The sequence below is a fragment of the Chaetodon auriga genome, chromosome 3 (assembly GCF_051107435.1).
Source record: "Chaetodon auriga isolate fChaAug3 chromosome 3, fChaAug3.hap1, whole genome shotgun sequence".
NCBI lineage: Eukaryota > Metazoa > Chordata > Actinopteri > Chaetodontiformes > Chaetodontidae > Chaetodon > Chaetodon auriga.
Genome location: NC_135076.1, coordinates 3352501 through 3375767, shown reverse-complemented (window position 1 = coordinate 3375767; position 23267 = coordinate 3352501). Strand labels below are relative to the sequence as shown.

The window sequence follows — 23267 nt, the reverse complement described above, 5'->3', positions numbered from 1 at the left end:
TCCTATATTAAACAGTTATCTTTGCTCCATTCACTTGTCTCTCCTGATTGAAATGTGGTGTGCTCAGTAATACCTGCCACACAGTATACTTGTATAAATGTATTTTCTTTAGATTCCTAAAATGCTGGACAGAAGGGAAGCACTGACGAATGTGTGAAGACACCTGGGGTGTTTTCTTATGTTGCATGTCTTTCCAGTGGTAGAATGACACACAGTGGTTTCCAACATGTTTGCCTTGTGAGCCGTTAAAAGGAAGCAGCATTCACTCATCCATGCAATGATGGCAGAGGTGCCACCTACTCACCAGGAGCAGTAACCAGTCACACACACACTCATGCACTGATGGCACAGCTTTGGGGGTAATTTGGGTTTCAGTGTTTTGCCCAAGGACACTTGACATGTAGAGTGCAGGGGCCACAGATCAAACCACTGACCTGATTAGTGGATGACCGCTCTACCTCGTGAGCCTCGTGAGCCAGAGCCGCCCCAACCCTGCAGCAATACTGTCTGATTGCTAAATGGATTGTTGGCTTGTTAGCTCATTAACACTGGCTTGCTGAGGATGACTGAGCTCCAAGTCGAGAGTTTTGGAGTAAATATCAGTGAACTGAAGACACTGTGTCACAGTAACCTACATTGAGAAATTAATCTGCTTTACCAGACTATTCACTTTGACTTAAGCCATGTCATCAGAAGCTACACACCATAAATCAGATCAGATGAAAATTCTGTACAAAGATGACCAATGAGTAAATGAATAAGTTAGTAAAAAGCTGGCTATAATATTCTGGAATAAAATTATTACAATTTCTTTTAGATTAGGGCTCAACTAGATTTTTATTTTTCTAGACTAATAGATGAGCAAATGTAAACTGTGGTTTGACACTTGGACATAATTAGATGTAATTTATTATTAGATATTTATTAATTTGTTTAATTTATTATGGATCCAAATTGAAGCATGGATTATGATGGATTATGGATTACGTCCCTGACCAAAATGTAAAAGGAAATGATGTAAAAAGAAAATACACTGGAACACAGGTGGAGTGTTGCAGTGTATTCTATATATAGTATAACAGCAACTACTTGTTTTTATGGTGATTAATGAAGAAAACAAGTGACTGAAAATGGAACCTAGACAAGACAAAACTGGACTGAAATGGGAATTAAGGCTTTAAGTAATATGTAAAAAAGCAAAAATGAAATAAGTAGCATGGAAGAAATCCTCATGACTGGACAAACCACAACCACTGCAGTGTTAAAGAGTTTTCCAGTGACTGAGCGTCAGACTGGTGTTAAATGACAGTAGATGAAGGCAAGGCTGGGCTGGTTCTGATGGGATGACATCATTTTACCACATGTTTTTACATTCACAATATCATGGCTCAAATCTCACATATCTGCAATAGAAGTGGTGAAAAAATGGTTTTGATAAAATCTTCTACATGCACGCCTCTGCAGTCTCTGTCAGCTGTGTCTCTGCCAGCCATTGTTAATTAACAATGAACTCTACAGTCAGTCGGTCATGGCAAATAGAACATTTGCACATGTAAAAGACTCATTTAAAGTAAAAAACAAAGAGTCTAAAGAGAGTATGTCTCTGACCTACTTTGTGTTGGTATGTTTGGTCATTCGTAGCTCACCCCTACAGTACACCTTATTGTACAACTAGGAATCACATCTAACCCAAAGTACCAACCAACCTTGCCAGCCGGCATGTGCTTGTGTTTATTCATAATAAAGCCAGTCGGCAGTCCTCCATCTAGACATTTTAATGGATTTAATTAGCCATGAGCATAGCCTAACTTAGATGAAACGACTGAAATGTTGGGGAAATTCCAGTCGGGACTGTGGGTGCAGATTGTGCAGACACAGTTTGGCATCAGTCAATATGCAATTACACAACATGCAATAAAAATTACAGCTTTGAGAGGAGACTTGAGGAATTTATTCCATCACCGGTAACACAATTATATCATGCAATATGATGAATGCCGACGCAATCAATATGTTATTAAATAGATGTATAATACACCTTGTTTTAATGCTAAGATGTGAAAAAGAGTTTTAAATTCTACTTATTTTTGTGTTGGATCAAATGCCTACCGGGAAAGGTGTCCTTTGGATTAACAAACTCACAATTAGCCCCAACTCTGCCACTTCCCTCAGCTCCACTCAGCTTTTTATGTCTTTGAGATCATTGTTTTGGTTTGCCAGCCTGCAAATTCTGCTCTCATAAACCTTGTTTCCAGCAACAGCAGGCAGCCGCTTTCAGAGGAAAACTTCTGATAAACCGCCTGTACACTACCTGCCCAGCACCAAACAACTCTTTCTGAAAGAGAATGAATATCGGAAAAACATTCACCAGGTGGACAACACTCCAAATCAACGGCCCAGTATCCCTCTGAATTGTTTCTGTGTTAGACACTTTACATCTTAAGATTTATGGCGATTAAAAAAAAAAAAAAGTGGAATTGTCCAACATATTTGTGAATGCTGATGTTGTGCTTCAACATTCTCATTAACGATTTTATGAGCTTGCTGTATGTCAATGTTGTGTTCACAGCTTGTTCCACTACCCCGAAGTGGTGAAAAAAATCAATCACTGCAGCCTGAACTACTGAAAATGTTTAATAAATGTTACTCAGAGCCATAATCCATTACTTTGTTTATCGTTCAGTACAATAACATTGAGAAGTCCACTGTTAGGACATAGAATCTTGTGAATAAGTGTATTTAATAGATTGCCGTATCTATTACTCTTGAGGTAACTGTGACAATTAATCGTGAAATGGATTTCGGGTCACATCTCCCATTTTTAACATCGACTGCTGAAAGACACTCGGGCCCTCAGATACTGCCACACTCTGTTTATCACTGTGATGAATCCTGGGGTATCAGCCCCCTCCAGCATTGCAATTGATTTTCTCCAGAAACTAGACTTATGTCGTTTACTCCTCCAGGGTCATACTCAGTGCATGAACACACAGCCATCATACTTTTTGCATCATATAACCTGATACCAGACTGCCTAAACATCTCAGGTTTCTACCTCAAAGATTTCCCTGAAGCGATTTCCAGAAGGATATCTTTGGTGCATGCTGCGGTGTGGCTCTAGCCCAGAGGAAAATGGAGAGGAGGAGGAGATGTGTGTGCGCTAGTGACAGCTCTAAATGCCTATGAGCTGGATAAAAGGTTTATTTCACATGAAACTCCTTTAGTCCACAGATTGGCGCTCTTTATCCAGGGCCATGTAGAAATTCAAGAGGTGGTTATGGGGGATTTTGAGGGGGAGCAAAGGAGCAGAAGGAGGGAGCAGACCTGTGAATGGCTTCATTAACACGGAGGAGATGGGTTCATTAACACCCAGCAGCCCTTTTGAAAAGGAGAGCCCCACTGGTAGACTGGGGAGGAACAAGGCATGCTACGTGTGTGTGTGTGTGTGTGTGTGTGTGTGTGTGTGTTTCTGTGTGTGTTTCTGTGTGTGTGTGTTTCTGTGTGTGTGTGCGTGTTGGCAGGTGCAGGAGGTGATAATTGGTAGTAGTCTCATGTTTGCTCAGGCACAGATCTAAAAGTGGAGATCTTCACTGTCTCATTGGCTTTGAGATTCAAGATTCCCCCGTGGCTGTCTGTGTGTGTCTTTGTCTGTTCTCTCTTTTTTCTGCCGTTTTTCTCTCCATCTCTCTTGTGCTGTCCTGCGTCCAACCCTCTCTTTCTCTCTGATGGGGACGAAACAGACTTGTGTACCGAATTTTAACTGGTATTTGGCTTGAAGCATGGTCATGCAGAAATGGAAGAACGCTTGCTGGTGTCCTTTATGTGGCAGATTTACAAAACCAGGCTTCTCTGCAAAGAGTGCGCTCCAGAACAGTGTGAAGATGATTACTTTATGATTCAGTTAACAATTTTCATTTTTAATGAATTCTTTAAGTAATGTGAAAGTGTATGTGTGTATGTGAAAAAAGATACTTTTGCTACACACGCATTTCTGGTCAGCACTTCAAATACTATTGCGGTGTGATACCCAGCCCCACTGACATGATGTTTATTGTATCATATTACCTCATTCAAGCAAGTGTGGTAAGTATCTGTGTGTGAGAGTGTTCTCCATGTCTTTGCTGTCTCCAGATACTCCTCAGTGTTTGTTCCTGAGCGCCTCCTCACCCACACCCCAGCTTATCAGTGATGAGAGGTTGGGTGGGTGGATCAGCCTCAACATGGTTGCTGTGTGCTGCTCTAAGCCACTCAGCTAATCTGACAGTCTGTTTGCATGTCTGATGTGTGTGTAGTGTGATTAGTGGCAGATCAATGCAGGGATTGATCAGAGCCTTAACAAACATAACATTAAGAATTGATAATGTGTGGATGTGAATGCTGATTGTTGTAGATTATTTGCTCAGACAGCTCAGTCTTAAGACTTCATACAGTGGAAAGGAGCCAGGCTGTTTAAACCGAAGGCCTTCCATTCTGTCTGATTCACAATAAGGATCGTTGCTAAGGTGTTCAGGACCCATTTACTAAATAGATGTTTTTTTTTGTTGGAGATGAAAAAGCTGTCAAGGCCCAAACATCTGTCTGAAACGAGTCTGAAACTCAATTAGGCCAGTAAAATTATTTGTAAAAATTTACTGTCAGTAGATTATAGATGTTATTCACCTTGAGAGTAATTATCCAGCTTCTGTTGGCTTATTATAAATGGACAGTTTCTGGAATCTCTCTATTAAAAATGAAATTGGAAACATACTTTGTGACCACAGGTCCAGTGGCCAGCCTGATTTCTCCAGGGGCTATTTTGTGGTTCCGTACTGGCACTTCTACAATTAGATAAAGCAGTATAATGAAGTAAATCTCATTTAGCTGTGAGAGTCCACCAAGACAATCAGCAGTTGTCGCAGATCTGCGCTACAGATATCGATTGTCTGTCCAACACTGTAGGAATAACAGATGGGAGCTCTGGTTAAGATGAGGCTTTCCTTAAACCACTTCACTATATACTCTGCCTGCAAGCTCACAAGCACTGCTGTTCTCACTGTGTGTGTGTGTGTGTGTGTGTGTGTGTGTGTGTGTGTGTGTGTGTGTGTGTATTACTCATGTTGTGGGGACATAAATCTGTGTACCCAGTCACATTGTGGAGACTCATCTCCCTTATGGGCATTAAATGCAATTCCCTATGACTTACAGTAACTCATTAAATTTTAGGGTGAAGACTGGGGTTGAAGTCAGGGTATGGTTAGGTTTAGGTTAAGGTTAAGGTTAGGGTTAGACAAGTAGTGGTTATGGTTATGGTTCGAGTAAGTGTCCAGGAAATGAATGTAAGTCTATGTAATGTCCTTTGAAGTGATGGAAACGTGTGTGTGTGTGTGTGTGTGTGTGTGTGTGTGTGTTACATGGAAATCCACCGTAAAGCAGATTTATATCACATTCATAAAGCAGATTTATATCAGCGATTCGGTGTGATTGTGTTAATTTATGCTGATGCACCACAACATGATGCAGCAAGATAAAATACACCATGATACAAATCACTGTACGATGCAAAACAACATGATGTGATACAATGCAAAATGAAATAACGTTTAACAAAGACACTATAGCTATAACATAATGCACATGGCAGAGCTAACCTCTGTGGGGGCCTGGGGGCAACATTTTGCCTTTGGGAAACTAAAACTCTTGGCTAAGGTTGGGGAAAGATCAAAGATTAAAAAGTGAATATTAATTGCAAATCTGTGACACACAGACTGTGATCTAGTGCATGAAAGTCTCACTAGCCTACATTTAGGAACCACCTCTTCCTGCATTTTCATGGGCTTTGGCATTGAATGTACACTGTTAGGTATGGAAGTGTCCAATCTGAACATAATTTGTCAGGACGTGTGCTGCTCTACAAAACAGTGCTGCAGAATTAGGTAAATTATTCTTTTCATTTTAGTAGTGCAAATTACCCAATAATGTTATTTAAAGTTTTAAGTTAGTTCAGATGACCATCAGGGCAGTTACCAGCTTTGGCCAGTTTGTAATCCAACCTTGATACAGTACGAAACCATATGTACAAACCAGTGGGTTAAAATCACCCTTGCATGGTGAATATAGCACTGACACAATATTGGCTTGACACCAAAGACAAGTTGGTCCAGTAACCCAATAGTAAAATGCATAACAAATAACACTAACACTTGGTCAAAACAACCCATTGGTACTGGGTGAAGTTAACCCAGTACTTTGTTGGTGATGTATTGACTTACATGAGGTCGGCCACATTTTTAATCCAGTGCTTTTTAGAGTTTTAGATATATGATAGAAAAAATGACAGTATCTTTGGATTTAGGAATTGATGCACAATATGTATTCAGTATAATGGCACAATATAAGACAGGCATTATAGTGCACTGAAATATGTTGCAGTAAAACCTGATAAGTGATACAAGACTAAACAGCCTGTGGTGAAAGAATAGCTAATCCACTTATTTGAGTTAATGAATTGCATGTGCTGTCACTTTATTGCAATTTGTTGTAGTGCCAGTCGAAAGTAATGATTGCAACAAGAGACAAAATCAAGCAAAGACAGTATGCATGAAATAGCCAGCGTTAATGTTCAAGATGCTCGTTGAACATGAACTTTAAACTATGATACAGACATGTCAGGGTTTGTCAGTAGCAGTAAATATTCATGATCAGTTACGCATTTTTCTGAATTTTGACATAGATAAACTTGTCAATATATATTTTCCACCATTAAAAGCAAAGGGGAAATGTGACAAAGCTGGAAATATGAATATCCTTCATTTTAAGTGCGCAACAAGGAAAAAAAAAATCTATAGGCACTCATATTGCAGTTTCTAAAATGATTAAAAATGTATGAGCAGCAGCATGTGGAAAACAACCCAGTTTCTTTGCAAATCTGTGTGCTGGACAGCAGCCAAGAGTGTTTAAGGAGAGATCTTTCCCTTCAGCACATATCAAAGTGCATTAAGGCTGCCAGCTGTGGAGCAAGAAGGCCTGGTGGGTCAGTAAATGGAAGGAGCTGTGAACAACAGGTGATGATAGTGGTTGAGCCGTGGCCTCTCCAACTCTATTGCCTGTGATCCATCCATCAGCCCTGTGCTGTCTTCACATGGTAATACCCTGACAGAGTGTGTAATGCAGGTATAGGACTGCAGAACTCTGACTCTTTTTGTCTGACTACCAGCTCAGCATCCACTCTGCCTGTGTGTGTGTGTGTGTGTGTGTGTGTGTGTGTGTTTTAGCAGCATATTGGCCTTTCAGGGCCGTAGCTGATTGATTTTGCATGCCTTCCAGTGTTATCTCTCTCAGGAGGGGCGGGGGGTGAGTGGTGCAGCTCTGCCCACTGAGGACAGAGGAAAACACTGGCTTTCTGAGCAGGGGCAGTTGCAAGGACAAAACAGGGCAATTGGCAAGGGAGATCAGGGTGGTGCTAAGAAACCATATGCATTCCGCTAGTGAGGGAATATTGGTTTTTTTTTTTCACAGAGAGGTTTTAAATTCAGGGTGGGGGAACACCACATAGTTCATTTTTTGGTTCATTTCTATTGGAATATCTGAAGAATTGCATCATGACTTGGAGCAAAGGGAGCCATCTTCCATCTCCAGCAAATGTTTCAGCTGTCTGATTGAGGTGTTTTATTAAACATGCAGAAACGGAAATGTTATTCATGCTGCTTGGAACAGTTAGCATTATGTATGTTCTCAAATAATCTGTCCATATTTTTGGAATTACTGGAGTAATTGTTTAATGTATAAACGGGCAGAGAGCTATGAGAACTATCATCTTCTCTCTGACTTACAGTCCAAAACTCAAAGATCTTCAGTTTACTGTGCTACAAGGCAAAGGATAGCAGCAGATTCTCACATTTCTGAAGTTTTAACCAGTTAATGTTGAAAATTGTTGTAGTTGAACTCTTTTCAGTCCCGTTTCTGTGCTGGATGCAGAGGTTATATTCAGTCCTCAGGGTGTTGACCATGAACAATAAGTGTATTTCTTGTAAGTTCTTGTAAGTAAGTTTTTCTTTATATTAAGTTCCAGAATCTTAATGGAGCTTTGTGTCAAATGGGAGTTACCATAATGACCTGATTTTTGAAATCCAAGATATATTGAAGTGTTTGAAAAGGCAAACAAATTTGTTTGTTCGTTCTTCTGTATATTGTCAATGTACAATATTGTACATATTGATATATATATTATTTTACACGCTTGATTCTGCAAACATACAGCCATCTTGAGTTGTCTGGTTCCATGAATGCTTTCGATGTGTCCTATCACTAACATCCATTCCATATGATGTAAGCACAGCATTAGATGTCCTGAGGGAAAACATTGCTAGTTAATATAAATTAATGAACTAAAGCAGAAATTCTGAAGTATACTGACCAAGATGAACACATTTGTTAAAACGACATTTTTGTAATACTGTGTGATCAGATATAAAAGCACTACCCATCTCTACTGCTGAGGAAACTAGCACATGACGTACAAAATGTCAGTTTCTAATGTCTTAGATAAGCTGTCGTTCTAAATGACATGGCAGGGCCTGACAGGAGCCTCTTAATTTCATTTAAATTCATGAAATATTATTCTCTCTGTATTCTCTGGCTGCATGGGTTGGGTTGACAGAGAGAAGAAGGAAGTTGGCCTCTGGCTTCGCTCCTAGACAGAGTTTATCTAGCAACACCCAGCTGTCACTAAGAGACACACACACACACACACACACACACACACACACACACACACACATGCACATGCACGCATTAAGAATGCCGGGAGCCTCAAAGTTCAGCAGTGTTTGTGAGTATTTAGCAGACAGAAAATTGTTTATGAAGATTCACTAGTGAAGCTTTAATCCTTTTTAGTTCTCTTTGTTGTCTTTTAATCTTTCTCAAGTGTGTGTGTGTGTGTGGGTGTGTGCAGGTTCAGATGTGCCTTCATTTGTGTGTGTGTTCATTTATGTAAATGTGTGTGTCCTTTAATCTGCAAGTGTGTTAAGCATATCACAGCTCTGCTCCAGCTGGGGCTCCCCACCATGTCACAGGATTGTGGCTTTGCCTGTTAGCCTCCTGCCTGTTTAACATTTTACATTTCGTACCTTAACGTTGAGTTTAAAATATGTACAAATATTGATTCTGATGTGAAATGTACATGCTGATAATCACACACTGACCCACAGCAGGTTTAATGATTGCTGTGTTTTCTTGATCAATAGCCCGGGTGCTCATCAGATTAGACCCGATAAATCCCCTCAGGTCAAAGTCTACGTCTGTCCCACTTCAATCACATCAAGTTGGCCCTCACAGTGTCCTGCAGACACAACATCAACATACTGTTTGCTTTACTGTCATGACCTCAGTTGATGTTTCCACTCTTTGTGGACAGTTCAACAATGTCATGGTTACTGATGTTAATATTTAACATTTGTTAATGTAAGAAATCCCCTACATTATTGATGCAATGTGACTTTTGTCTTGGTAAGAAACTTCTGGAAACATTAAGCTGTGAATGGTGGATCACTGTATTAGTCCACACTGAGATACACGTTCATGGTCCCCTCAGGATGAATTGTGGTTTGCCAGTCCTCTGACTTTTCATCTAGTGCCATCATCAGGTCAACATTTGAATCTGTCCAGCCCTTTAGTTTATGAGCAGATACCTGCAAAACAAATCACATTTCCAGCGGCCTCAGCTGTACTTTGTGTTTACTGCCAGTTAGCACATATAAGTTGGTCAACATGTTAAACATTATACCAGCTAAACATCAGCATGTTAGCATTGATATTAGCACTGAGCACAGAGCACCGCTGTGCCTAACTACAGCCTTGAACAGCTGCTAGTAAACTGACTGTAAAATGGGCTAATAGTAAAGTTTCATGGGCTTCATGCAGCTTATTTGACTTCAAATTTTGAGTTCAAAATTCAACTTGATTGTAAAAATCTGTTGTGCAAAGATTGTGCACAACCGCCGATTGGTAGATGCAAGGTTAACAGCTGATTAGCAGCTTTATTCAGGATCACTTGGATGTTATGTTTGAGATCAATGTTTGACTAATTTGAACTTTTGAGACAGGGCCCCTGGGAAACTGTCAGACAACAAATAACTTCAGTTGACTTTTTAGCATTTAGCATCCTCTTGGTGTCTTGCTGTTGGTGCATGTAGTGAGCAGGAAACTCATGCAAGTCTTTTGAGACTTTATAGGAAACCACAAACTGCCAAAATATGACATCCAGAAATTATTGTTCCCAGGTTTGTTTACAGTACTAGAGATCAAGCACAAATCATATTCAGCTGTAAATACTAAATCAAGTGTCTTTGGTGAATATGCCAGAAGCTTTGTTTTGCTTATCAACTCTGAGTTTGTCAGAATTGTCAGGATTTTGTGGTCAGCCAGTTTTTTCTATCTAATGTCTTGACTAGTGAAATCGCTGTGCTGTGGGAGGATTTTCAATGAGTTGGACATGTAATGAATCAGTCTTCACCTGCCCTGAGGCCCTGCGAACAACTCAAACTGTTTCATTAGTCTGTGTCAGTGGAGAGTTTTGGCCCACTGTGGCCTAAATGCGATTTTCAAGGTCTTTATTCTGATATGATTAACACTCTGAGGAAGACGCTGTGCTCTTATCAGTTCTGAGTTATGAAAAGGTTATTACTTAAGAATATTGGTAGCTTCAGTCCGAACAAATCTTCAACACTTGTATCAGTTGTTTTATCTGTTGCTCTGTCCTGCTCTCTGTCCCAGTATCTTTTCTGCAAACACTTGTTTCTCCATCTTCTTTATCATGATGTAAGGCTTGTAGCATGGAGGTGTGTGTGTGTGTGTGTGTGTGTGTGTGTGTGTGTGTGTGTGTGTGTGTGTGTGTGTGTGTGTGTCCACTGTTATGAGCCTTTTTTCCAGCAAGGATATTGATCAGCTCAGAGGGGTTCTTTGAAAAGACCCCTCCCCTCTGTCATTACTGAGCAGCTTTTGCAGGCTGTACCTCATTTACTTGATTGCATTCATTTATCTTCCTGCTCTTCTTCTGCCAGTATTGTGTCTCAAAATGCAACTTGCATACTTTTGAACAATTTAAAATGTGATAATAGCTCTATAAATTGTAACTATTAACCACTAACTATTCTGAATATATAATGAAGCACTAAAGCCTCATCAGTGTATTTGCATGCAAAGTTATCGACCGTAATCGGGCTATCACAGACGTATTGTTATCAGTGACAGTTGTACATTTTCCTTTACTTGACTCAGTTGCTGAGGGCAGCAGGTTGGCCACAGACAGTATATTTGGCACACAGTGTTTAGATGGTGTTATGTAAAGTTTATCAGAATATTTTAACTTGGCACCAAGATGCAGACAATATATGCATGTAAACATGTACACAAGACTAGCTTCACGTGACGTGCATACGTCAGTACGTACTGGCAGCTTTTGAGTGTATGTGTTCACACTAGAAAAGGGGCAAAATGTACTCAAAGCTGACATTTTTGTGTGTGCTGTTGACTATACTCCCACAATACAGCGCACAAAGGAAATAGCGGAGCTGCTCACAGCTGGAAATGAAAATGAAAATGAACTGAGTGTTGATGAGACGGCTCAAAAAATGCTTGGAAAACAAAAAATATGTATTAAGTCCTACGGAAATCATTTTATGTCTGTGAGGTTTAATTGGTAAGTAGCTTTTCAAAGTTTGATTGACATCTAACGTGTTGATAATTTGTTATACTAAAAGTCAGAGGATCACCACCAAGCTGTCATCCTGTGGTATCCCTGAATTTATGTACAAAGGTCTGTGCTAATCCATCCAGTAGATGTTGAGATAAGTGAAAAGTTTACGCCATTAACATTCATCCTCTGGTGACCATGGACCCTGTACCAAATTTCAAGCCATCCAAGAGTTGGTGCGATTTCTCAATATTGACCAAAGTGATGGACAGAACATACAGACAGACAGAACATACAGACAAACAGACAGACAGACAGACAGACAGACAGACAGACAGACAGACATGACCATCCCCAGAGCCATGGCTCTAACATGGCTAAAAACTGTAAATCATTAATTATTTCTGTGCAGTGGAGGCTGAGTCAATGACTACCTGGGGCTTTTGACTCCAATGTTGAGTAAAACAAACATAGCATTTTGTCAAGGGCAATGAACGAGATATTAGAAAGATCCAATATTATTTTGTTTTTATTTTTTACTGCTTGTCCTGTAATAATTTCTACCTTCATAATCTCACTACAGCAGAGCTATTCAAATAGCCCAGCCCATGTGCTGAAAAAATAAATAAATAAATAAAAATTTGACTCTGAAAAGAGCAGTTTGCAAAACAGTCTCACCATGAGGTCCATTTAGCAGCCGTTGTTAGCTTAATATTTATGTATAATTAGAGGTTTTTCAAAATCTTAGCAAGATATGAAGAATGTGTCGCTTCAACAGCGCAGGCTGAGAGGATCGGACAGTCAAACTTTATCAGACCGTTCTGACACTGCAGCTGCTTCAGGTTGCTCCGTGATCTGTTGATGTTGTTGCATTTCATCTGACCCTGGATGTTTATCTTATTCCATGATGTTGTGTTTTGCTGTCTGAATATAAGAGGGTGAATTTGTAACCAACCGCTACTGCCCAGCAACATCTGAAAGCCCTGCGCTTAGTTCTGCCCCAGTTCCCTCTATATTGCCAGTGGGGGGTGTTAAACCAGACAGTTCTAACATCATGTAGCAGCATGAGTGTTTTTGAACATGACCATGGATAATATATGAGCATTTACACCGAGCTGGTAGAGACCATCAGAGAGAGTGGAAGATGTTGCAGCTGAGGGCAGGGTCGGTACTTGAGGAAGGTTTTTCTTTATGGCAATCCATCAGTGTGTTGAGTGGTGAGACCAGTGATTCAAACGTGGGCTCTTCTTCTTCTTCTTCCTCTTCTTCTTCTTCTTCTTCTTCTTCTTCTTCTTCTTCTTTTGTGGCCCTGGAGCACACTTTCCAAGTCTGAGACAGTAGCATTGATGATGTCATAGTGATGTCATCTATCTCAGCTTGGCCTCGAGCTGTCTTTTAGAACAGAAAGCCTTTGTTTCACACTGGGGGCAAAGAGATTAAAAGATGGGGGTGTTTACTGGGCAGGAGTGGCCTGATGAAAATGCTCCAGTCAGAGGCATTAACCAAAATGCAGGATTCAGTGTTTTTGGACAATCAGGCATAGTAGGAACAAGAAAATCAGGATAAAAACAATCTTGGATATCCGCTTTTATTTAGACTAATCTCTTTCAAGTCCCTCAACTTGTCTTGTATCTCGATAAAGAATGTTTCCAACTGACTTTTGATCATTGAATTTACTGAGCACGTTCATGTACCCTTTCCATTTTAGAATCTCTCTTGCTAACACCACCTTCAAGCCAAATCTACTTTATACATAAAATGTAATCAGAATCGGGATAAGAGTGCCATGTAATGTGCTGATCACATTTATACAAGTAATAAACTCTTTTGATTTTAATAACCCTGTTCCTTTCCTGCATCACCCTCAGGACAAATGTAATACTTTACTCGTTGCTGATCATTGACTTTATAAAAAAAACAATAGGCAAAGGCACACACATACCCCGTGTTTACATCAGTGGCGCTGAGGTGGAGTGGGTGAACAGTTTCATGTTCCTGTCATCACACTTCTCCACCCTGGTAAAGAGGGCTCAGAAACGACTGTTTTTCTGAAAAAAACTTAAGAAGGCAAAATTCCTATGGCAAGGTCTTGGCAACAGAGGAACGATAACAAGCATCCTGACTGGAAACATTACAAACTGACATGGTTTGTGCACAGCCTAGGACAGGAGGGCTCTGCAGCAGGTGATTAAAACCACACAGAACATCACTAGTACCCACCAACCAAGCATCAGTGAAGGCGAGAAAGATAGTAAAAGACAATCCCCAGCCCAGCCGCAACCTGTTCGCCCTGATGTCGTCTGGCAAGCAATACACAAGTATCTGCTGCTGCGCCACCAGACTACAGAGCAGCTCCTTTCCTCAGGCTGTTAGACTCTTCAACTCATCCTCTGCACTTCACCTCAATAATAGTTTTTCTCGTGTAGCGTCAAGGGACTGCAACTTGCATTTGGTTGTTCAACTCTGTGTTGTAGAATGACAAAGAAGATAACCTAGAAAAGCACCTTGAACCTCGATAGGAATTCTAGAATAGTATAATTGTTAGACTGTGGACAGTTTGTAAGGCTTTTGACTTTTGGTCTTCGTCAAATTAAGCAGCTTTCTATTCTGTTCTATCTCTGTGTCTATCAATTTGAAAATAGAACACAAAAGTCAACTAAAATAACCAACCAAATTGCAATTTTTTATGAAATATCAAATATGGGATTAAAAAATAGCCCCACTAATCCTCACTAGGAAATGATAATAGTGCAGTGACCTCATGACTCGTCTGCCATGTAGTCACAGAGCAGTACTGTCATGAGTCCATCAAGACAAAATTGTCCTTTTATTAAATTCAATCTGATGGACTTTGTTCTCATGGATACGATACAGTTTGTAGATTTTTACTGCAGAACGCTGCAATGTCAGTGGTTCTGAAACTTTTTGGTTTGCGATGCCGTAAAACAAAGTGACGTCCACCCTGTCAAGGCGTGCATATGGTGAACAGCTCAACCAGAAAATGATTTTGCCTTTTCAGCTTGTTTGATTTGATTCATCATCACCGGAGGCTGGGAGGCTGAAAACTCTTTAATATTTCACAAGAAAGAAAGAAAAAAAGAGACATGATGTGAATTTATAAAGTAGACAGTAAGTTTTTCTATCTCATTACATTATTTCACAGAGGGCCCAGGGCTCAGACTGAAGAGAGCTGCTTTCAATGAAGACTTTCAGTTTCCTAGTATCTAAATTGTTTTGTGTCTTGTGTGGAGGAAAATCCAACAACTAATTTTTTTTTGTCTCAGTGGTAGTCAAGGTAAAGGTATTGAACGTTTCCTGTGAAACTGAATAAAACACACGACAGTATTAACCATGTTTTTGTCTGAATGAAAATCTTAATGCAGAAACAAGACAGGGAGGTAAGGTTTCCTTTTGAAACTTCACATAATCGTCAGTCAAAAATCTAGAGTTTTTCTTACAGGATCAAAATGTTCATGAGACAAAAAATCTGAGTTTCCTCACTGTAATTTTGTCTGTGCTGGTTAAACAGTCAATTTGAAAGAATTGGAAAGAAGGGGCTCGCTGCACACTATGATACTGAGCTCATATGAACAAACTTTAAAGCTGTTGGTATTTATTCAGCCATTTTCTGAAAATGGAAGAGAGACTAAAGCCTTTTGCGTATGTCTCATCAGGTTACATAGACATGAGATCACAAGCTCCACATTCACTATCGTGATGAAACTGAACTTTATTCACACTGAGCACATTGTAGTCTGATGCATTTCAAATATCAGATATGCAATTATACAAGAAACACCGAAAATCAAGAGTGCAGTCATTTGACTTCCAACTTTGCATTTTTTGGTTTTCTTTTCTCTCTCAGTCTCTCCTCCTATCTCTCTTTTCTCTGTCTCATAAGTGCTATTTCCATCCAGCCATCAAGCACATTTCAAATCAACTTTTATAACACCGCTAAAAATAAACTGAGAATTAGGTGTGTTTCTATCAGATGAAGATAGTGAATAAATTGTGAATGTGGAAAAATAACCATTGAAGACATAAATAAGTGCTGCTGAGGATTGTCATTAAGTACCATACAATACATGAATATTTTCATGTTTTTTCTTATGTCATACAACTCAAGCTGAATAGTGCTGGTTTATGAGAGCCAGTTTTATTTTGGATCTGGTTGCTGGTTCGCAAAATGTCTGGATTTTCTAAGCGCTGATAGAAGCATCATAGCTGCTGTCAGATGGCAGTGTCTGTGTCTGTCTGTTGATTGGTCAGGGCACCACTTAGTGTTGAGACTGAAACATCCCAACAACTATTGGATGGATCGCCATAAAGTTTTGTAGAGGAGTGAGTGGTTTACAGCCAATGCATAGATACAGACCTAAAGAGTCACGAGAGTAGCTGTTCACTATTAGTCTTGTTTATTAGCTAAAAATGTAGCCCACAGGTGATGTCAGCAGGCTTCAGCTTTAGCTGGCACTGTCTCTGTCACCAGTGGAGATGGGAAACATATTGAGTGGCAGATTATATCAGCTGTATTTAATCAACCTTAATGTTGTAACTTAACTTGATAACAAGTCAACAAGAAAATCTTCCCCGTTGCCAATGTGCTCTCTCCAAGCTGGTGTCAGAACTCCAAGATCATTGGTGAGGAAAAGAAACAGCGCTCTGTATCACTGCAGTAAGACTGTGAGTGGACCGCGTTCCTACACTTCAAATAGACTACAGTAAATTAGTGCAGTATCTCTGCCTTCTCAGCCAAAAGCACATATTACAGATCTAAACTGCATCTTTGAGCTTTAATGATTTAGAGATGTAGGTACTTTTAAATGTTGAAAGCTGAACCTAATTAGATTTAATAATAAGATGCAATTTGAAAGGATTCTGATTTGTTAAGCTATTGAATCCTAACTATAGCGGTGAGACGACCAGTCAGTTAAGTTGTCAATTGACAAAAACTGATAATTGATTTGTTATTTATCAGTCAAATGGACCAAATATTATTCTGGTTCCACCTTCTCAAATGTGAATATTTGCCGATTTTCTCTATTCTGTAGTACTGTAAATTGAATATATTGGGGAAATCACGTAATTTAACAGTGTCACCTTGGACTCTGGAAACTTTTGATGAGCATTTCTCATAATTTTCTTGAATTTTATAGATTACTTAATTCATTGTATTCCACACATTTTTCTATACTAAAATGAGTCCTCAAAATCACACTGGAGACTCATCTGAGGCCGTGTTAGACAGCATCAAAACAAACATCGAAACATTTTGTATGTCTGTGAAAATGTCATCAAGTTCCTCATTTCCAGCCTCCTTTTCTAGTTTGATACTCCATCACTTGTCGCAAGGAGTAGCTGGACAGAAACCAAAGCTGCATCCTTCATCCCTCTCTCTCCTCTAGCTGAGGTGGAAGAAGCCATTCTGGATGCACTGACTTGTTGGTAATGTGCCGACTGTGATGAGCTGACATTTGCCTTTGACAGCTTTGTTCTGCATGAGTGTGCTGTGTCTCTTCAAATCACATTGCGGACAAACTTACGATGATTTCTGGAGAAATGCTGTCACAGTGCTGCGTACTCCCCCCCCCAGCCATCACAAAAGCTATTTCCTCTCTGAAGGTAGGCTATACTTGGCAAACAGATAAAGAAAGCAGAATTGCAGGGAGAGGAAAGCCTGCTGTTCCTGCTGAAAACTGGTCCCATTTCTGCCCATTTAAGGTTTTACTTCTGCAAATCCCACTTCAGCTTTGGGATTTACAAGCAGACTAAACTCTCTCTGGCCAGATCCATCGATCTCTGCGCTAATGCTCATCTGAAAGCGAGTCAGGTTTTACATGACTTTTTCTTCACTCTGTTACTTGGGCATTTTTTTTTCTTTAACCTTTTAAAAGCCTTCTTATCCCTTAAATTTTCCCTTAAGCAGCACTGAAGGATAAAAAATACCTTTTTTCTGCACTGTTTGACAGCTTCACATATATATTTTGTATCTGCTTGTTTCTTCAAGAGTAAATAATTCAAAGTCAGTGTTTTGAACTACTTTTTTTTTTTTTTTTCTCCAAAAATGCAGTCTGACATATTTGATATCGTGGGAAATTTGGGGCACTTGATTGGTTGACTCATAGCTGTTGAGGTGTGCCAGGCACAGGTAGATGAAGACCATGGAGCAGACCCAGAGCATGCTGGGAGATTACACATCCCATCTGGCCTTGGAACACATTGAGATCCTGAGGCTGCTTTTCACAGCTTGGGTGTGGCCCCTTAGCTTAAGTGAAGGTATCTAGAAGTGCATTAAGTGCACTTGCTTTAGAATGTTTGAGACGTTTTGAGTCTCATTCAAATTGACTGGTGGGTAATCTCAGGCATTTAAAGGTTCCCTTTTTTTAGTGGCTCCCTGTAGGGATGCACATGGTTAACCGTTTAACCGTTAACAGATAACAGTAACTCTAACCGATTAATACTAACGGTCAATTTTGTTTTTAAGCTACGTAATTCAATCAACTCATGGGGGCGTGTCGACAGGTGCAACACATGCCATCATGTGCTTTCCATCACAGCCCACTTTACAGTAGTGTTGTCTCGTTCGCGAACGATTCGTTCAAAAGAACGAATCTTTTAAGTGAACGTACTGAACTGAATCACTTCCTCAAGTGATTCGTTCGTTTCTCAGTTCAGTTGAACTGTCAGCAGGCGGCACTGACAGTTCAACTGAACTGAGAAACGAACGAATCACCTGACAGTTCAACTGAACTGAGAAAGTGAACTGAGAATCAACTGAACTGAGAAACGAACGAATCACTTGACAGTTCAACTGAATTGAGAAAGTGAACTGTCAGCAGGCAGGCGGCACTGCTGACAGTTCAACTGAACTGAGAAACGAACGAATTACTTGAGGGAGGGACCACGTGCGCCGACTGCACCGCGTCACCGACGCATGAATCTATGGCAAGCCGCTCCTGCCAGAAATACGCCACATTCAGTCGCGTTTCAACTTCATTACGGCGTAAGAAACGCCGTTTTTTTTCAGATTTTACGCCGTTTTTTACGCCGTAACGCGCAAAAAGAACGCCGTTTTTTACGCCGTAATGAAGTTGAAACGCGACTGAATGTGGCGTATTTCTGGCAGGAACGGCTTGCCATATGAATCACTCAGTGAACTACACTCTCCTGAATCATTTTCCTCTGAGGGATACACTTTCATGGCGACCGTTGTTCCCCGTTGTTTTAACAGATTTAGTTTCCAGATAAACAAACTTAAAACGTTATGCTGGCAGTAATGAGGAGCGACGGAGGGAGACAGGGGTGTGTTGTGTTCAAGTGTACCTCGGAGAAAACGAACTTTTTTTAAAACTGCTAAATTTGCCACCGCAACAACAGTACAGTAGGACACAGCATGTAACAGATAGTGTATAAAACCCGCAGTTTGAGAAAACGCGTGACTGTCTGATCATCTCATTGCGACAATTTGCGAGGGAACGGTGCATATTCAGTGTGAATCCTTCACTGAATGTACTGTGGGGTATACGTTCAGTGAACGGATCACTCACTGAGCCCAATTTGCCGAGTAGACCAGTTAAATAGCATACCATAGGATAGGACACTTAAAACATCATGATTTATAATATAGTTATATATAGTTTTATATTTACAAATGTGTTTGTCAAAGCAACACAGTCACAACACTCTCGTCTCCCGGTCCTGGAAGCTGTGAACTGAACTGAAACTTGAACCGTTCAGCCGTATATCAGTTCAGGAGTCGCAGGCTCCTCCTGCCAAGCACTGAATGATTCGGTGATTCAGTGAATGAATCTTTTGAACGAATCTTTCTAGTGAACTGATTCTAGTGATTCAGTACATCTAAAAGAACTGGCGTGCCCATCACTACTTTACAGCGAAGATGAAGAGAGCAAAAAGGAGTTCTGTGTGGGACAATTTCGACCAGAAAGGGGAGGAGGTCATTTGCAAATTATGCGGTACAGCACTGAAATACTCCAGCAGTACGAGTACAATGCAGTACCACTTAAGAAACAAGCATCCAGCATCAGACGATGGAGGACCATCGCAGCGAACTTTACCCTCCATGATGGCCGGGAGAAAGTGTGACGCGTGGCGGTCTGAGAAGATTTTTTTATCTCCAGACACGTCGCGGGTCGTCCAGGTTTACAGTAAAAATGTTCGGAATGAAGACGCATCATCCAGATAAACATTGAGCTCCATCAGAACTGTTTAAAAATCAGATTTCAGAAGCTCAAACTTTATTTTGGAAATGAAGCAGAACACACAATTAACGAAATCACCAGCGCGCTCGCTCTCGACATAATTTAAAAAGCAATAGCAGACGATTGAAGCCTACAGTACTGTTAATTATATCTAAAGCTTGTAGCTTTTTTTTTTTTTTTTTTTACATTTTAGATGAGTAATCTAACTATTTGCCGTCATTGTAAATCTGCAGTTCAGCACCGGACAGCGCCGAGTCAGTGACTCTCTGATTCCAACCTTTCCTTACATGGAAAGCCTTGTCGGAATGGTGGAACGTTTGTGTGTCGGAATAGCGGTATTTCAGGATGGTGATATGTCTGAATGGTGGTATGTCGGAATGACGGAATGGCAGCATGGAAGGGCATTTAAATCTTATCGGTTAACGGTTATTAATCGTTAAAGGGCGTCGGTTAACGGTCATAAAAAAAATCCAAAATGTGCATCCCTAGCTCCCTGATTTGTGCATAGTCCAGCCAGTGGTTTCACACTACTCGATTGATCTACACATGGCAGTAAATACACAGCAATGTGCCAACAAAGACAGGGAAGAACAAGACTATAAGATAGCAAACACAGATGTAAATAATTCAGGATTCACACTGTCTGCACATCTGCTTTGCAAATGTTTTATGAGGAAGGAAATGTGTTCAATACACTCAGTAAGTATTGCTGAGCAACACTGAAGGCAAACATAACTTTTGTTTATTTACAAGAAAACTCCCCAGGGCACCTCTGACCTCGTCAGGGTCTTTTGGTGAGGTCACGTGAGTGTTGATAGTCCACCTGGCTGTCATGTAAAGGTGTTGGACTTTTCCATCCTTTGATATTCACTTTCCTGAAATTTTACCTGACGTGTGGCGTCTGTGTTAAATGCTGATAACATCTTTAAATAGAGTAAATGGAAATATCTGAACATGAATCCTCTGGGTGCATGCAGCAGCGTGATGACCCATCATCACGGAGGTGGTTCCTCTCAGCCTGATGTCTGTCTCTGTCTTTCTCTCTTAGTGAGCTTCATGGACTGCGGTGGAGGGAAGGTGTGGTTCGAGGTTGGAGATCCTTCTGATTTCAGAGTGAGTGAGGATGGTGTGGTCCACACCCTGCGGCACCTCAGCCTAGTTGGAAAGGGAAAAGCCATGGTGGTGGTCTACGCTCGAGACTTGCAGTCCAAGCAAGTCTGGAAGACCAGAGTCCACCTCCACACAGGACCTCAACAGGTAACACAGCCGCAGAAGTAGAGAGCTGCTTCCCTGTAGACCCACATTTTCAGCAGGGCACATGGTGTGCACAAACTGCTTTACTGTGAATAACCAGAAAAATGTTCTTCCATTTTCTATTCATTGGACTCTGCTGAGCTGACAGATGTTTGGTTGTAAAGGTTCCATAACTTCCCACCATGATGAATGTGCATTATTTATGTGCGATTACCACTTTGTAGTAAAGAAAGGGCTCGTTGTGTTGTTGTTGTGTGTTGTTGGGATACTAATAGTAAACTGAAATTGTATCATTATTGTCCCCAACTTTACCGTGGGGCTAAATCTTTTGGTTATTGAATCAGTTACTGTGAAATAAATGTGAGAAGTTATTATGTTCATTATTAATAGTGTTACTTTTAATGAATGCCTTAAACTGTTGGTCAGTCTAAACATAATTTAAAGATGTAACCTTGGGCTCAGGAAACTTGAGATTTTCACTTTTTTTGACATTTGCAGATTAAATGATTAACAGAATGTCAAAAAACATCGTTCATATAATATAATGAATTAACAATGAACAATCAAAGCCCTAATTTGCTTATTAATGCATGTGTTAGCTTGGTTAATAAGCATGACTGGTTAACAATACACAGTAACATCTTCAAGGAAGAACACTGGGCAGTACAAGTACTTATTCTATTTATCATGTTTTGGAAATGTCAGTGTTATTCATCCACTGTAAGGACACCACCCTCACTGTCTTAAAGTAATATACAGTGCATACACATCTGCCTTGGCTGAGTCATTGGGCATTTGAATAACTGAGCTCATTAACACATACAGAACCTGACAGACTGAACACATACCTACATCTGAGTCTGAGGATGCCAGTATGTGTGAAGCCTTTCTGAGAGAGCTGTAATTTTTGACAAGCAGAATCATTAAACAGTCTGAGCATAATGGGCTGTTATTTCCCCCCAAGGCTTCAGTAATGTTGGATGAACTATGTACAGATATAAAATCAGCTTTTCCAGCCCAGCAGGCGTCTGAGGTTGGCCAAGTGCTGATTGCAGAGACAAAGCGAGTCAAACAGCCATCTGTGAGTTTGTTTGATGTACAACAGCGATAATAAGGCCCTCTGCATGTATTTAGAAAAGACACTGGCCTTGATTGGCTGTTCTTCTAAACACAGCCTAGAAATAACTGGCTGCCATATGCTTTAGTTGCTCTCAGCGTCAATTGCTGCAGTCAGTGAGGAGGAGAATCACAGAGAGTGAAAGAAGCTGTCAACAATCCTTCATAAGGAAATCTCATGAGGAGCAGCCATGGCAGTTACAGCCACTCATTTGGCAGGGGAGCCGTGTCAGCACTGTGCCCTTCAACTGAGAGGCAGGACCAGGGATGTTATCAAATGAAACTGAAGAGTGAGACAAATGGGCATCACATTTACAGCTCACCAAGCTCCAAATGTCGGTAAAATCAGTCTTTGGTTGACAGATCAGACAGGGTCACCTTATAACAACACCTTAGTTATATGAAGTCAGTGAAGTATGTGAGTCTTTGTCCTCGGTGCTGGCCGTCCAATTCTTTGAAATGTAAAATGCACCTTAATTATCAAATTGTTCTAAAACATGATTGTCCAGTGTATGAATCTCAACTTCAGAGAAAAGCAGGCCTTTATTTAAGAGGAGTATATTGCAGACTAGCCTTTACTTCTAATTTACTGCACAAGCTTGGACACCTTTAGTCTTGGACTTCGGAGCAGCCAGCAGAGCTCTGCTTGAAGATCTGAGGCTGAGCTCTGGCTCGTAGGGGACCAGCAATTCAGCAATGTAACTGGGAGTTACACCAAGAAGTACTTTAAAGGTAATTAGTAAAATCCTAAAATCAATTCTGAAACTTGTTACTGATATGATTTTGTCCTCTAGTATTTTTTGAAAGCAGAACAGCTGTGTTTTGTACCAGCTGAAGGAATAAAATGATTTTTCAGCTTAACTCTGAGTACAATGAGTTACAGTAATCTACGCAAGAAGAAATAAAAACATGAATGGCCTTCTCAAGTTCAGGATGAGAGAGAAAAGACCACATTTTTTAGATACTCCTCAATTGAATAACTTTTTTATTTGTTTTTCAAATAGAAGATC

At 40.3% G+C, this 23267-nt stretch overlaps 1 protein-coding gene across 1 annotated transcript in view; it reads left to right on the top strand.

Annotated features, from left to right (window-relative positions):
* The window catches only part of LOC143315910 (cadherin-2-like), an 89626-nt gene that overhangs the window by 24845 nt on the left and 41514 nt on the right, over positions 1-23267 (top strand). Inside the window, exon 3 of the mRNA XM_076723475.1 lies at positions 20936-21144. Coding sequence (XP_076579590.1) covers positions 20936-21144 — 209 coding nt within the window. The remainder of the gene's footprint in view (positions 1-20935; positions 21145-23267) is intronic.